At 43.1% G+C, this 13,768-nt stretch overlaps 1 protein-coding gene across 35 annotated transcripts in view; it reads right to left on the minus strand.

The window, feature by feature from the left end:
- ELN (elastin) overlaps window positions 1–13,768 on the minus strand; it is a 212,562-nt gene that overhangs the window by 17,859 nt on the left and 180,935 nt on the right. For all 35 annotated transcript variants that reach the window (XM_069226829.1, XM_069226833.1, XM_069226830.1 and 32 more), the window contains 5 exons: window positions 12,392–12,424; window positions 11,694–11,726; window positions 8,126–8,164; window positions 7,666–7,698; window positions 720–779 (listed from right to left, as the gene is read on the minus strand). In XM_069226829.1, the coding sequence (XP_069082930.1) occupies window positions 720–779; window positions 7,666–7,698; window positions 8,126–8,164; window positions 11,694–11,726; window positions 12,392–12,424 (198 nt within the window). The remainder of the gene's footprint in view (window positions 1–719; window positions 780–7,665; window positions 7,699–8,125; window positions 8,165–11,693; window positions 11,727–12,391; window positions 12,425–13,768) is intronic.

A 13,768-nucleotide genomic window follows, 5' to 3' on the forward strand; every position in this document is an offset into this window, starting at 1 on the left:
ATAGAGAGTCACAGGGGCAACATGACTGCCATTCTGTGATGGCAGTACTTCCCTTTAGAGGTTAGAGAACATTCTAGGGTAGACTCTCCCCCAATGTAGGATAAACATTTGAGAGATGCCATTGATTCCTGTTGCATGATAGAGATGTTATGTTATCAGCAATCTCTTATCTTAATCTTTTCCCGCTTTTGATCTAACTGCCCTGTACACCAACGCTTTCTTAACTTGTCCCTGCCAGCCTACTCCTTTCCGTTCAGCCTCAGACATTGACATGCCCCTATACTACTTGTATTTGTTTTCCTCCATCCCTGTTACCTCTCCTATCCTCCCGGCATATTTTTTTAATCCTTGACTTCCTATCGCTGGCTGATCCCACAGTATTTCACCTTTTTACTTCATGCCTCCTTCCTGTCACTTCCCCTTCCCGTAAATAACTTCTTTGTGACCATAAGCCCCCTTTGTCTTGCTGCCCACCTGTCACTAGTCCCTGTTCTCTTTGTTTGCTCTCTTCTGAGCTTGGATGGGTGGAACGAAAGAAGCCAATTCATGCAATTAGTAGTTATGTAGAAGAACAGTCTTCCTTGGAAGTCTGAAAGGAGTCTAAAGGAATATGTAATATTCTTCCAGTGTAGAGCAGGGTGAATTACTGGAAAGTAACAGCTTGTAGTGCAGGACAAAAGAATACAACTTGTTATATTAGATGAGATGCTTCTATTTACCTCCTGCACCGACTCCTCCAACTCCACCTACTCCTACACCAGGCCTGGCACCTATACCACCTGAAAGAGATGATATTGTTATATCCATCATCATTTATTAGATAACAATGAATGTAATAAATTATTACAATATGCAGTTCACTGCTCAGTTAGTTTGGCTTAGGTTAATTTCTTTAGCCAGATTCTGGTAAAGAAGACGCTTCTAGCATCCCATGGTCTTCTAGAAACAAGCAACAGTGTAGGATTTTGCTGTTCTAAAGGTTAAACTACACACAACAATAACAGATATATAGCTTTCAAACAACATGGAAGTCATGTATTGCTTTTTGAGGTTGTGAACAACAGGACACTGAGTTCAATGTCTTGACCTCTTCATGAGCCTTTAATGTCAGCACCTGGTACATCCCCTGACCATTACCACTTCTCTTGACTGATCCCGAGCCTTGTACTCTATTAGTGTAATCATCAGGAGGCACTGGCTTCTTCCAATCTACTTACCGACAATCACTACCAAATTCAGATTTCTTCTCAACACCACAAGCAGTCTGGTGAGAAATCCACTCCCTTTGTTCCTATTTTGGCTCACTGTCCACAGAGTGGAATGCTTTCATACCTCTAATCCTAGTTCTCTCTCAGGAGAATCTCAGTTAAAATCAGAAGCACTGAATAGTCCCGCCCACGTGCGAGGACCCTGGAGCAGTTCTTTCAAATTCACATTCACTTCACCTTTCTTTGGAAAGGCCAGGAAATTGTGACAGACATGATCACCAGTGTACTATCAGGCCCTGGTGGTGGCAGTTTACTCAGTTCTTTTTGACAAGTAAATTAGCAGTATAGTGTTATACATGTATTATCTCTTCCATCGGGGAGGATGAAGGGTTGCTTATCATTTCAATGGAGATCCCCCTCATAGATAACTTGGATTACAGATAAGAAACCATTCCTTCTCTGTCAATGGATCTCCATTGATAATCATAAGGACTGAATAGATTAGCTAGTTCAGCCCAAAAAAATCATGCAAAGGAAGATATAAAAAAGGAGAATAGCATAATTAGGCAAACACATTCCTTAGAGATGCTTGCCTCACTTGGGAATCATCATTAGCATTCGAATCAAGACAATAGTGTCTCATAAAAGTATGAACCAATCTCCAAGTTGCAGATTTGCAAATCTCAGTAATTGGAAGGTTCCTCAGTAAAGCAGCAGCAGCTGAGTACTTCAGGTGGAGTGGGCTCTAGGTCTACCAGACAGGGTTTTGTTTGCTTTCTGAGAGGAAAGGATTATGCCAAGAGACAATTCACCTAGACAAGGATTGTTTCGATGTGGCATCTCGTGTCTGCATAGTTGACAAAGAGTTGCTTTATTTTCCTAAAGATCTGTGCTCCCTAGATAAAACTCCGAAACCCTACTAACATTGAGAGTGTGGAGAAACCTCTCTGCATGAGAAGGGTTCTGAAAAAATGTAAGTAAAGTAATAGTCTGATTGACATGAAAATCCAAGACTACTTTAGGAAGGAACTTAGGATGGGTCCTCATCACTTCTCTGTTGCTATGGAATACTATGTAAAGTTCATGGGTACAGGGAGTCTTGTTAACTTTGTGAGCTGAAGGAATGGCTACTAAGAAGGAAGCCTTCCATGATAGGTGATGTAGAGAAGCTTTATGAATGTTTAACTCCCATGAAGGAGATGGTCTCCTGAGGGAAGGATACATCTTCTTAATGCCTTCCAGAAAATCTTTGACAAAAGGCATTCTGTAAAAAGGACATTTGTGAAGTACATTTTTGATAAGCTACGGTTGATGTAAGATGCACTCTAATTGAGGAGAACTGCCATTTTGTTTTAGAAAGATGGAGAAGGTATGGAAGAACAGCCTCTCCATGACAAGTAAGAGGATAGAAATTGTTCTCACCAGATGCAGTATCTCTTCTCCTTGAAGGAATAGGAAGTTCTAGTGGATCATGTTTAGCTTCCCTCAGAACATCCATGCGTTACTGAGGGAGATTGAGGTGACCATATTGTATGAGTTCAAGAACCATGCAGCCAAGTTCAATGAGTAAAGGTTGGGATGTTGAATCTGCCCTCCATATTTCTGAAGCAGCTCCCTTTGTGAACACTCAGAAGTTAAGGAGATCCGTGAACTGCCACTGTCAGGGCCACTCCAGGGCTTTCAAGTGTGAGAACTTGATGATCATTGTGGTAATAGGGGAATTGGAGAAAAGATATAAAGAAATTTGCTTGACCAGTCGATCCATAGGGCATTCTCTAGTATGCCTGGTTGGCAGAACCTCGAGGTGAAGCTTGGGCATTTCGTGATTTTTCAGTCTGTGAAAAGATCTATTTGGGGAAAACCCCAACTGTAAAAGATGTTGTGCAGTACATCATCGTTATAATCAATTCATGATTTTCTTGAATAAGTCTACTACGAGTGTCTGCTTGAGCATTCGGGGTCCCAGAGAACGGACCGCTGTAGTCTTGAGATCCCTGGAAATGAGCCACTTCCAGATTGTTTGTGCTTCCAGGGACAGAGGTCTGTATCTCGTCCCTCCCTGCTTGTTCAGATAATGCATGGTTGTTGAATTGTCCATCTGAACAAGGAAAGAGTCTCCTCTGAACAACAGGAAGAAAGTCTTCAGGGCTAGTTTTACTGCCCTCAGTTCCAGAAGGTTGGTGTGGTAAGACTGTTCCTTTTGGGACCACTTGCCTTGAATATCTAGACCATATAAGCACACCAAGCTGTTAAGGAAACATCTGTTACTATGGTTTGGGCTGGGATGTCTTGGTGGAAATTCATCCCTCTGAGGAGATTCCCTGAGCGGCACCCCCATTTAAGTGATTGTTTCACATGAGGAGGCAGTTTCACTCTGTCTTCCCATATTCCTGAGAGCTGATTCCATTGATCTTCCAGACATCGTTGGAGAGCCCGCATGAAGAGATGTGCATGTGGTACCAGAAAGATGCATGACGCCATTGAACCCAGGAGGGAAGAGGCTTGTCTCACAGTTGGATGTAATTTATTCTTCAGACTGCAACATTTCTGAAAGATAGATAATCATTTCTCCTCCAAATGAAACACTTTTGGGCGTACTGTTGCTAGAACTGCACCCAGATAGTGCAGGGATTGAGCACATTTCGAGACAGATTTGTCGTAATTCACTTGTAGACCTAGTCGATTGAGAGTCATGACAGATGATACTGTTGACTTGCTTTCTGATAGAAAGATGCCTTGATGAGCCATCGTCCAGCTATGGATAGATGAAGCTTTAAATTTTTCTGCGATGGACTGCTACAATGCCATACATTTGGATAGAGTTTGTGGTGCAGATGTCAGCCGAAAGGAAGAACCTTGTATTGGTAGTGGCCAGATGCCTCAGGAACCTGAAAACATAGGCATCTTACAGGTCTCCCAAGCGTAACCAATTCCGTTGATGGAGTTGAGGGTACATCTGATGAAGAGCCACCATCCTGAACTTTCATTTGTGAATCCATGTGTTCACTTTCTTAGGGTCTAAAATGGGTCTGTACTTATTTTTGGGGCCATTCTTCTGCACCAGAAAGTAACAGGAATAAATTCCCATTCCTCTCAGGTAAAAGGGGACATTCTCCACTGCGTGTTTCTGCAAGAGGATGTTTACACTCGCCTGCAGTTTTTCCAGCTGGTGACGGGACATTTTCTTCAGTAGAATAGATGGTGGTGGACATTTGAATCTGAAACAGTATCCACGCTCTATGATATTCAGAACCCACTGGCCGGTGATTATTCTTTGCCGTTCTAGCAGGAAAGATGTTATGCTTCCCCCTACCGGAGTGGATAACAGAAGAGGAGGAAGATCTGACTCATTGTATTCCTGCGGTGGTTGGTTTGCCGGTTTGGGCAATGGTTGCTGACATCCTCTGCTTCTCGACTGACATCTGTGCTGTTGCGGTCTGTTTGGCTGTTGATGCTGTTGTTGTTGCTGCCCGTGAAGCCAATGAGGAGTTTGAACCCTCTGATGGTAGTACCAGCGATCACAAAATCTATATGTGTGTCTTCTATAGTTCTTTCTTTTCTCCAGACCAACATCCTCAAGAGCGTCCAGTGCCATCTTCATGCAAAACATATCATTATCAGCATGAAATCCTTGCACCTGAAAAAGGGAGAGTTAGGATACAGTGCTGTGCTTCTGGTTTTAACCCTGTAAGTCTGAGCCACGATGAGCGATGGAGAGCTAGGCCATGACAATATCCATGTGCTGCAAAACTAGAAGTATTAGCTGCGGCACTGATAATTTGATTATTCACCTTTGGGCTTTTATTGATGATCTCCTGGAAGTCTTCATGTCTGGCTCTTGGAAGATCCACTATGAATTTTTGGATAGAATCTCAAAGAGATCTGTCATAATGCCCCAGAAGTGCAGAAGCATTGTCCACTTTCATTGTGACAGCAGAAGTACCAACTACCCTTATTCTACCAGAGTCCAGCTTTTTACTCTCCTTGTCAAGAGGAACAGTGGATGAGGCAGCTGTAGCATGTACCTTACAGGCTGCAGAGACTATAACTGAGTCTGGAACAGGGTCCGCACATAGGAAACAGGGATCTTGATCCAGAGGAATGTATTTCTTCTGAAGGTGGGATGGAGCAGCCTTAACAAAAGCTGGTGTCAGCAACAAATCCACAGCATGTTAAATCAATCCGGGTACCAGCGGTTTTAGGGGTCTAGAAATGGCCCTTTGGTGTAGCATTTCGGAGAATACTGATGTGGAGATGGTAGTAGTTGGTAAATCAATATTCAACTTATTGGCTCCTCTGATGAGAACCTTCTGGAAACCACTAATATCATCTATAGGAGATATTCTCAGTGGAGGAGAATCTGTCAGTGTAGGTGAGTACAGACCTGAAGATGAAGGATTATGATGAGACTGTAAGGATCTTGATTGAGAGAAACAAAATATTTTTTGCGAGGAGTGTGATGATCTGGTAAGAGGATGGTGATCACAACAACTTGAGCATGACTTAGACCTATAGCTGCAAGGTTTGATTTAACACTACTAGTGTGATCTAGAGCTCCATGGAGATGTCACTGGCATAGATGAGGCTGAGAAGGAGTAGTTGGCTGTGGCGAACATACTGCTGGAACGGCTGGTTGTGGAGGAAGCTTTGGAGGCAGAGGAGGTGGAGGCGGTAGGTGATCTTGCCTGAGAAGGTGTTGGTGAATTGGGTATGGTGACTGGAGATGTTGGTCTGGATGGTGAACATGCTCAGGAATACTCCGAATCAGACTCTGATGGAAGCCTGCAAGCTTTCATGTGTGAAAGTCACTCCGCTGTCTTAGTTAAGGAAGTTGACTGATGTCTTGACATCAATCCATGTCTTGGCACTGAAGTTCTTGACCTTGTAAGGTGTCTCAATGTTGAAGTACCTCTCAATGTCGATGGTGCTCTCCTCCTCGATGTCATAAGTGTTATCAACATCAACTCAGCCCCTGACGGTGAACAAGTAGGTGCAGTACCTGTTCTCGACGTCGATATCCTTAACGTCGAATGGGAGCAACATTTTTCTTCAGATTGTCTCTTTCTGGATCTCCCTCTGCGGGAGTCCTCAGAGTATGACTTAGGGGCACTGATAGAGGGTAGAGTCTCTCCTTGCCCCTCAGAAGTCTTACCAGCCTGGGAATCTTAACGTCTTCGGTGGTCCATTTGGCTATGGAATATTCTCTTGCACCCTCAAAGTGCGCCTTTAGAGGGTCTTGCAGTGCTGACACATCTTGGGGTCATGGGAGACCAGTAAACAAAGGATACAAGTTTTGTGGGGGTCTGTTTTTGCCGTTTTACTGTCACTTTCGCAGATGTTCGCAAAAAGAGATGCCTTAAGGACGCAGTGCCCAATTTGCATTGTTCACTGCTGCAGCCTATGCAGCCTACATTGCTATGTATTACTCTTTATCTTACTTTAAAAAGAAGTATAAAGTGTTTGTGAAGGATGTTTTTAAAAGGTCATTTTTCTTTTAATTAAGTAACTTTTTAAGAGTATTACCCTTTTTTCCTTCTACATTTTAAAGTAATTCAATAAGATTGGTAATATAGCCTATTTTAGGGCTGCAACATTAAACATCTGTCACATGTTTCATAGCCTTTCCGAATTAAGGTGAAGTAGATGTGACTTTGAAAGAACTGATTCGGGGCCTCCCCACGTGGGTGGGGCTATTCAGTTCTTATGATTATCAATGGAGATCCCTTGAGACAGAATCTATCTTTTTTTGGATACATGCCTGTTAGACCTGATACCCTTGGGCGGTAGGACCCCAAATGTTTTGCCTTCACTCCTCTAGGTTGGCTTTAGGACTCTGTGCACTTTCCACTGCTAACCAGTGCTAAAGTGCTTGTGTTCTCTCCTTAAAACATGGTTAAATTGGCTTACACCTAACTGGCACCTTTAATTTACTTGTAAGCCTTGTGAATGGTTCTACCTATACCCATGCCTTGTCAATTAAATGCTATTAGTGGGCCTGCAGCACTTATTATGCCACCCACTAAAGTGGCACTTTAAAACATGTTTAAGGCCTACCAAAGCAGCCTGAAGTGCAGTTTTAAAGGCACATCCCAATCGCCTCAGCGGGAAGGGTGGCAGAAGTCCCACCGTCAGCTTCTTTCTCCTATGGTGCTGTCAATGTGATTCAGAAGTTCTGGCACAGTGAGCGGGACTTGGGCGGGTTACCTCGTATGGGACCGCCAACATCTTAAATCGGTCGGGTGGATCGTATAATGGGCGAGCTGTTTTTTTGTTAAAAAAACAATGGCAGGACCATTACTGCCAACTCTAAATCAGGCCCTAAGTCGGATATTAAAATCTCAGTGATACAATTTTCATTTAAAATATCCCAGGCACAATGCTAATAAACAGTTTCTTACAGCCAAGGACACTTAGATACTTCCACATGTAGCTGGGTTTAACATTATCAATAACTCACCGCCTGGGAAGAAGCCAGCTCCAGCTCCATAACCTGAGAACAAGAAGACAATTCACCATGAGAAGCCAATGAGGTAAAAGTCCCTTTCCACTTTCAATACATAACTATATGCAAAACCTAAGGAAGTACTATATTTTACAGATACACTGGGCTTGTGCTCTTTGTTTTAAAGGTAGTATTACATAATGCTACAGGAAATGAGTCTGTATACAATCAGCTACACTACATTATGGTACTGAGCTAACGATCATAACATTTCTCACAAAGGCAATTTTACTACTGCTACTACTACACAATGGCAGGGAACTGGCAATCTTCCACCACCCTCCAAAGCCAGCACTATCACATATACCCAGTAGTCTAGACCATCCTTTAAAACAGCACCTACTAATTACAGCAACCCACACAGCCAGTTACCCTTCTCCAAAGTCTGGTTAATAAAGCAAAGTAATATTGTTACCTGGTTTGGGAGGTTTCTGTCCAGCCCCTGGATACACCCCTGTGACAAATACAAAGAAGAAAATTAAAAAACATCAAGATACATTCAAACAGGAGGAGGCCAGTGCAACATCACTGATCATTGGTCGTGGTCAAGAAGAGTCAATAATATACACCTGCACATCTGCCGACTTCTGAATATCAACAACCCAACATAATATATCACATATCTTAAATCCAAATCTACTTTCCTTGATGATATGTTTATGTTGGTAGTCAGTACTGCGGTCCTGATATCCATGCACAAGAAACAATGGTCATTCAAGGCTGGAGTGACATTTGGTGAATAATAGGCCTAATAAACTGATGGAGCAAAGCAATGAGTGAGGAGCTTAACAAACAATTATGTTTCTTCATTAGTCAGAGGATGGCTCATTCATGATTTGGCAGTAGGTAAACATGAATCTATTTTTCTCAACTCTCAGGCCCGTAGCTCAACAGTCTGCAAAATTAACTTTTTTTTTAGAATAATGCAAGTTTGAATGACTTTGTATAAACCCAGGTAATACAAAGGTTGCGAGCCTAGTGAAAACTATTGTGCTAGGTAAAGGATTGGAAATTAAGTTTTAAACTTTTTTCACAGGCCCAGATAGCTGAAGTAGGTAAGCAACAGTATGAAGGGAATGTTGCTGTTGTTCCAAAAGCTGCACTTGTCCTGAATGGCGAAAATTATTTTTGGGATTTTTAAATGAAGCTTACCGGAATGCGTTGAGCTGCCAGCCCTATTTAGGACAAAGATGAAAGGGTACAAACTCGTATAACTACCATGGACGTGATCCTCAAATGATCCCTTAGCTCTTACCGGATCACAAAGTGGCAAAACATCCACACAAATTATTCCAGCAAGTGGGGAATGCCATGCTGAATAAAAAGCCACCCCTAGTGCCCCACAACTAATAAGAAGCCTTGGTTTGGGAGTTAACAAGACTGTTGGCAGACACTCATCAAGTTAATCCATATATCTTTGTAGATGCTATGCCTGCTTGGCGCTCTGTTCCAGCCTCTGCACCATTACCCTTTCAAGGGGTGTGAGGTGCCAGCAGCAGGCTACCTTGATGTTTGTTCTTCCATTCTGGTTGGCATGGTGGAAGTCCTAGTGGATTCTGTGTGGGGATAAAGTGGAGACTCTGGCAGAGAAAAAGGGTCAGGGAGACATCTTTGGGCAGGTTGATGTGGTAGGACTCGGTGGTTGGCTATAGTGAGCCCTAACCGTGGCCAGGCAGGATGTGCAGGCTCAGATATCAGTTCCACCTGGAGCCTGGTTACAAGATCGTTAGTCCAGTTGGAACTGGTGCACATATGCATACGCCAGGTTGGTTTGGAGAGAGTGGGAGAGGTTTGTAGAGGACAGATTATGATGGAGTTTTGTGTTCAGAAAACCATTGAGAAAATAGGTTGCTGTCAGAGGTGTCAGTTGTGTGATAATGTGGGAAGTTTTTACAAGTGCAGTGCTTAGTGGGAATGCACAACTGAATGAGCATACTAATAACATTCTTGATCTTCAATACAGACATCAATACATTTATTAGTGCCAATCCTCACCTTAGAACTTTCCCCCATAGCGCTTGGGTAAGCATTTGGCAACTGTTATTCTCTGCAGCTGCAATATTCTTAAAGCAATAACTGTCCCTGCATCAAAGTCTGATTAGATGGCCAGAATGGACATAGGGCCTGATTACAACTTTGGAGGAGGTGTTAATCCGTCCCAAAAGTGACGGACATACCACCAGCCGTATTACGAGTTCCATAGGATATAATGGACTCGTAATACGGCTGGTGGTATATCCGTCACTTTACCGTCACTTTTGGGACGGATTAACACCTCCTCCAAAGTTGTAATCAGGCCCATAGTTGATTAAAAGGTGTAAGCTTAAAATAAAGAGACTTCAGATGCTTAACAGTGGAAACCAGGATGTGAACAAAATAACATTATTAAGGATGGGGGAGCTCTCTAAGAGGTCTACGCACAGCTCCTCGGTTCTGTGCTACGCAATAGGTCACTGTTGTCTGCAGGCTTCTCTCAAAGAGGTCATGTAAGAGGACATTGAATGTGGGGATATGACTGACAGGAAAATTAGGTCTAACATGCAGGTTACTGGTGCGTCAATGGCTAGTAAGATAACGTATCTTCGTTCTCTCCTTTGTGTTCAGTATGATCTCCACCTAACCTGCTCGCAAACCTCCTGCTCCATAACCTGCGAGCAAGGAAAGCTTGAGGCACCAAACCAGTAGAGATGCATCAGTGCTTGCCTGGGCTGTGACACTCACCCAGAGGGCTGCACCACTCTCTTTCAATTTTCAGGGTTTTGCCTTGGAATTCACTGCCTGCAGGCCATCTTAGAAAGGCCAAGCATAAGGCAAGAAGATAACTTCTTTCATAGTCTCTTTCCTGGAGTAAGATCAGCGAGTGGCGTAGCAGATACGGTTTCCCAATATTAACATTAGGATGTGTGTCAGGCATGCCTGAAAGGTTTCTGGGACATACATAAGTAAAGTGTCCTGTAGTGTTAGGTCCACCTCCCAGTCTTGGATCTAAGAAATCATTAATGTCCTGTACTTTGGGTCAACTGGGACAAATAAATTGAGGACAGAGCTCATAGTTCAGTTTTCTGGATTGCTATGTTGATTGGTGGTAGCAACACTAAGTTTAGTGAATGAATTAGTTACAGGAACGACCAGGCTTCGAAACATGATGCCCAGGAAGATAGGTCCATATGGCCACTGCTCCTTAGGAAGCTGCTGTTGGCGTTATGTAGCAGCAGGTGTTACCTGCAGCTGACAGATGTTAGCTACTAGGATGCTGGCTGACATTAGCCTGAGGCAACAGCAATTTGCACGCAACACCTTTACCTTTTGATGCCTGCTGCAGTTGTGCTATGAACTTCCATTTTTATCTGTCCCACCCCTCACATCTCGCTGACAATGCTTAGCGGGATATTAGACTGCACGTAGACTTCAAAGGATGACGCCACTGAATGGTTTGTATTTCACTTATAGTTTGCTATTTTCTTAGTATTTTGTCACAGTAGAGTCTCCAGGGGCTGCGCAGAAACGTCCCAAACCAAGTAACAAGATTACTGCAATTTACTGATCAGGCTTGAGACTGTGATGTAGAAGCTCCAACTCTGCCGCATGGAGACTGAGCATTTGGAAGCAGAAATTCCAAGGTTTGGGCCCTGAAGGAAAGGGAAGGGGCTCTAGGTTGTTGCACTCGCTTGGATTCTTATTAAGAGAGAAGGTTCAACAACTGTTCTCCATTGGAATTCCATTAAGAAGCTTGTTACAACAGATGACGCAACAATATCTAACTTTGGAAGTGCTGAAGGGGTTCTGGGTTTGGAGGAAGCAGTGGGAGGGACCACTGGCTCTGGGTTGGTGAAGTTAGCAGATCCTGGTTTAGGGGATGGTTCAGACTTCTGGATATGTGTGATAGTTCTGGATTTACGGGTTGGTGAAAGGGAGCAATCTCTGTGCCATTGTTTAGTAGTAGCCGACATGCCTTAGCAGCAAAGAATAGTATAGAAACTCACCTCCTGGAAAACCTGCTGCACCAGTGCCGTAACCTAAGAAAATGGGGAAATTTCAGTAACAGACAAAACTCTAACTGTGTTACAACATCAACAACCACAGCTGGTATTACTAACGACATGAATACTCATCCAGCACTCTTGAAAAATCAAGACACATCAGTGAGCTACCCTTCTCCGCATATCTACTGCTCCTGGATATTATCAGAGATCCAGTACATCTGCCCAAGTACCAGCAACTCAATGCTCCTGCACCTTCACGAAACGCAAAAAGACTATCCTTTTGTACATTTTAACCAATTTGTAGCCAAACTGGATAAGTATCTTTATCCTGCCCATTCCACCGTCTTCCATGTATGTTTTTTTCCAGGTTTGCAAAATGTTTCTTTTACATTTGAGCTTAAACTTGATGGAAACCTTGTAGTTGATGATGTTTCTTACTGTACTGTTGATTACTTTTTTCTATTAACCATCACAATAATCACACTCCGTCGCACACAGCCAGCGCTTCTACACCGTGGAGAGACAACCAACACTCAAAACGATCCCTTAACATTCAAACATTTCACTCCATCCCCCAGAATCGATGCTCAGACATCCTTCTCTCCACACTGAGGTCTCTCTCTTTGTGTCTTCTGTTTTTGCATGTGTGTGATATGCACTTTTGGGTTCTTCCCATCAAATGTCAGGATTTAACTCACCTGCGGGTAAACCTCCAGCACCAGTTCCAAAACCTGAGAACAAGCAGAAACATCCACATCAGAAAACAATTACACAGAACTACACAGATCTCTTACATCATCTCCCACCGAGAGGGCAGACTGTATTCTTGTGGATACAGGCAGATTTTGGATTTCAGATGCAACAACGTCCTCCTGGACCATGTAGTATCAATTAAATGGTTTACTGTGATGGCTTAAGTTTTAATTCTTTGGTTAAGAGGTTAATTATGGAATATAAAGCAAAAATAATTTAAAGCATTGCTTTTCAGGGCACGCAAGAAGAAACATACAATCTAGAAAGATATTTGGGAAAAACTGGCAGTAATCACATCAACTAGTGCCTAACCTATTTTGAACTCAGTTGTAGACTAACAGAGCAATTTTACACAAATGAAGGGTTGTTGGTTCACACATGGGCGTGGGAGACTGCTGAAAGGTAAGCCCCTAAAGGGAAATCTCACTTAGAACAGTCCAATGTGGGTCTGAAATGTGGGCTCTGTAGGCGTGTAGGACAGCACACAAATAATTTGACAATTCACATCTGGAAGAACGTGTCACCGAGTCAGCCATAAAAGACACCCAGCGACACAGACACCAGTGAGTCTGATGATGTCTCTCTAAGGGAACATTGCAAAGAATGCAAGTATTGAAGGGCACACAGCGCACCTCACACAGAATTGACAACAAGTTCTCAGATCAGGAATGAGCCCTGGAAGAACCCAGATATGGACGAGCACAACAAAGTTAGTGCCTTCAACAATTGAGGTAAAGCGATTGAGAATTCCAGGAAGCATAAGAAGATGCCCCACAACATAGATGTGAAAGCTGTATTGTGGCACCCATAATGAACCATAATGAGGATAATGTGGATTGCTTAGAAAATGTTGTGAAAGCAGAAAGTCTGCATATCCTGGTGCTAATTGTCCTTGATGAAATTGGAGAAATGAAAAAGTTATAACACAATTTCATCTAAAGTGCGGTATTGGACAGATATTTTCCATATTAGATCTCAGAGCTAAAAGCAACCCAGCAGCCTACCAGAGGTCCTGCGGAGAAACACAAGGGTACATACGTTGTACTGTCAGTGGTTGAAGGCACAGCTTAAAGCAAAATGGTAAAAAAGTGGAAGCAAAGAAGGGTACCATCTTGTTCGAGGGACTTTATGCTTTGTGACTCTGTGGCCTAGGGGTGAACTGCAGATGGTCAAAAAGTAACTGTGTGCCAAGGGCCTACCAGTATCTTTGTGGTGCCAGGCGCAATTATGGGTCTGAGAAGGCCAAGATCTTTACAGGGAGACCACAAGTTCATATCTTGCCTGTAGGGGGTAAGCCCAATGGAAGAGGAATGTTTCCAGTA

Source organism: Pleurodeles waltl, chromosome 3_2 (genome assembly GCF_031143425.1).
Source record: "Pleurodeles waltl isolate 20211129_DDA chromosome 3_2, aPleWal1.hap1.20221129, whole genome shotgun sequence".
NCBI lineage: Eukaryota > Metazoa > Chordata > Amphibia > Caudata > Salamandridae > Pleurodeles > Pleurodeles waltl.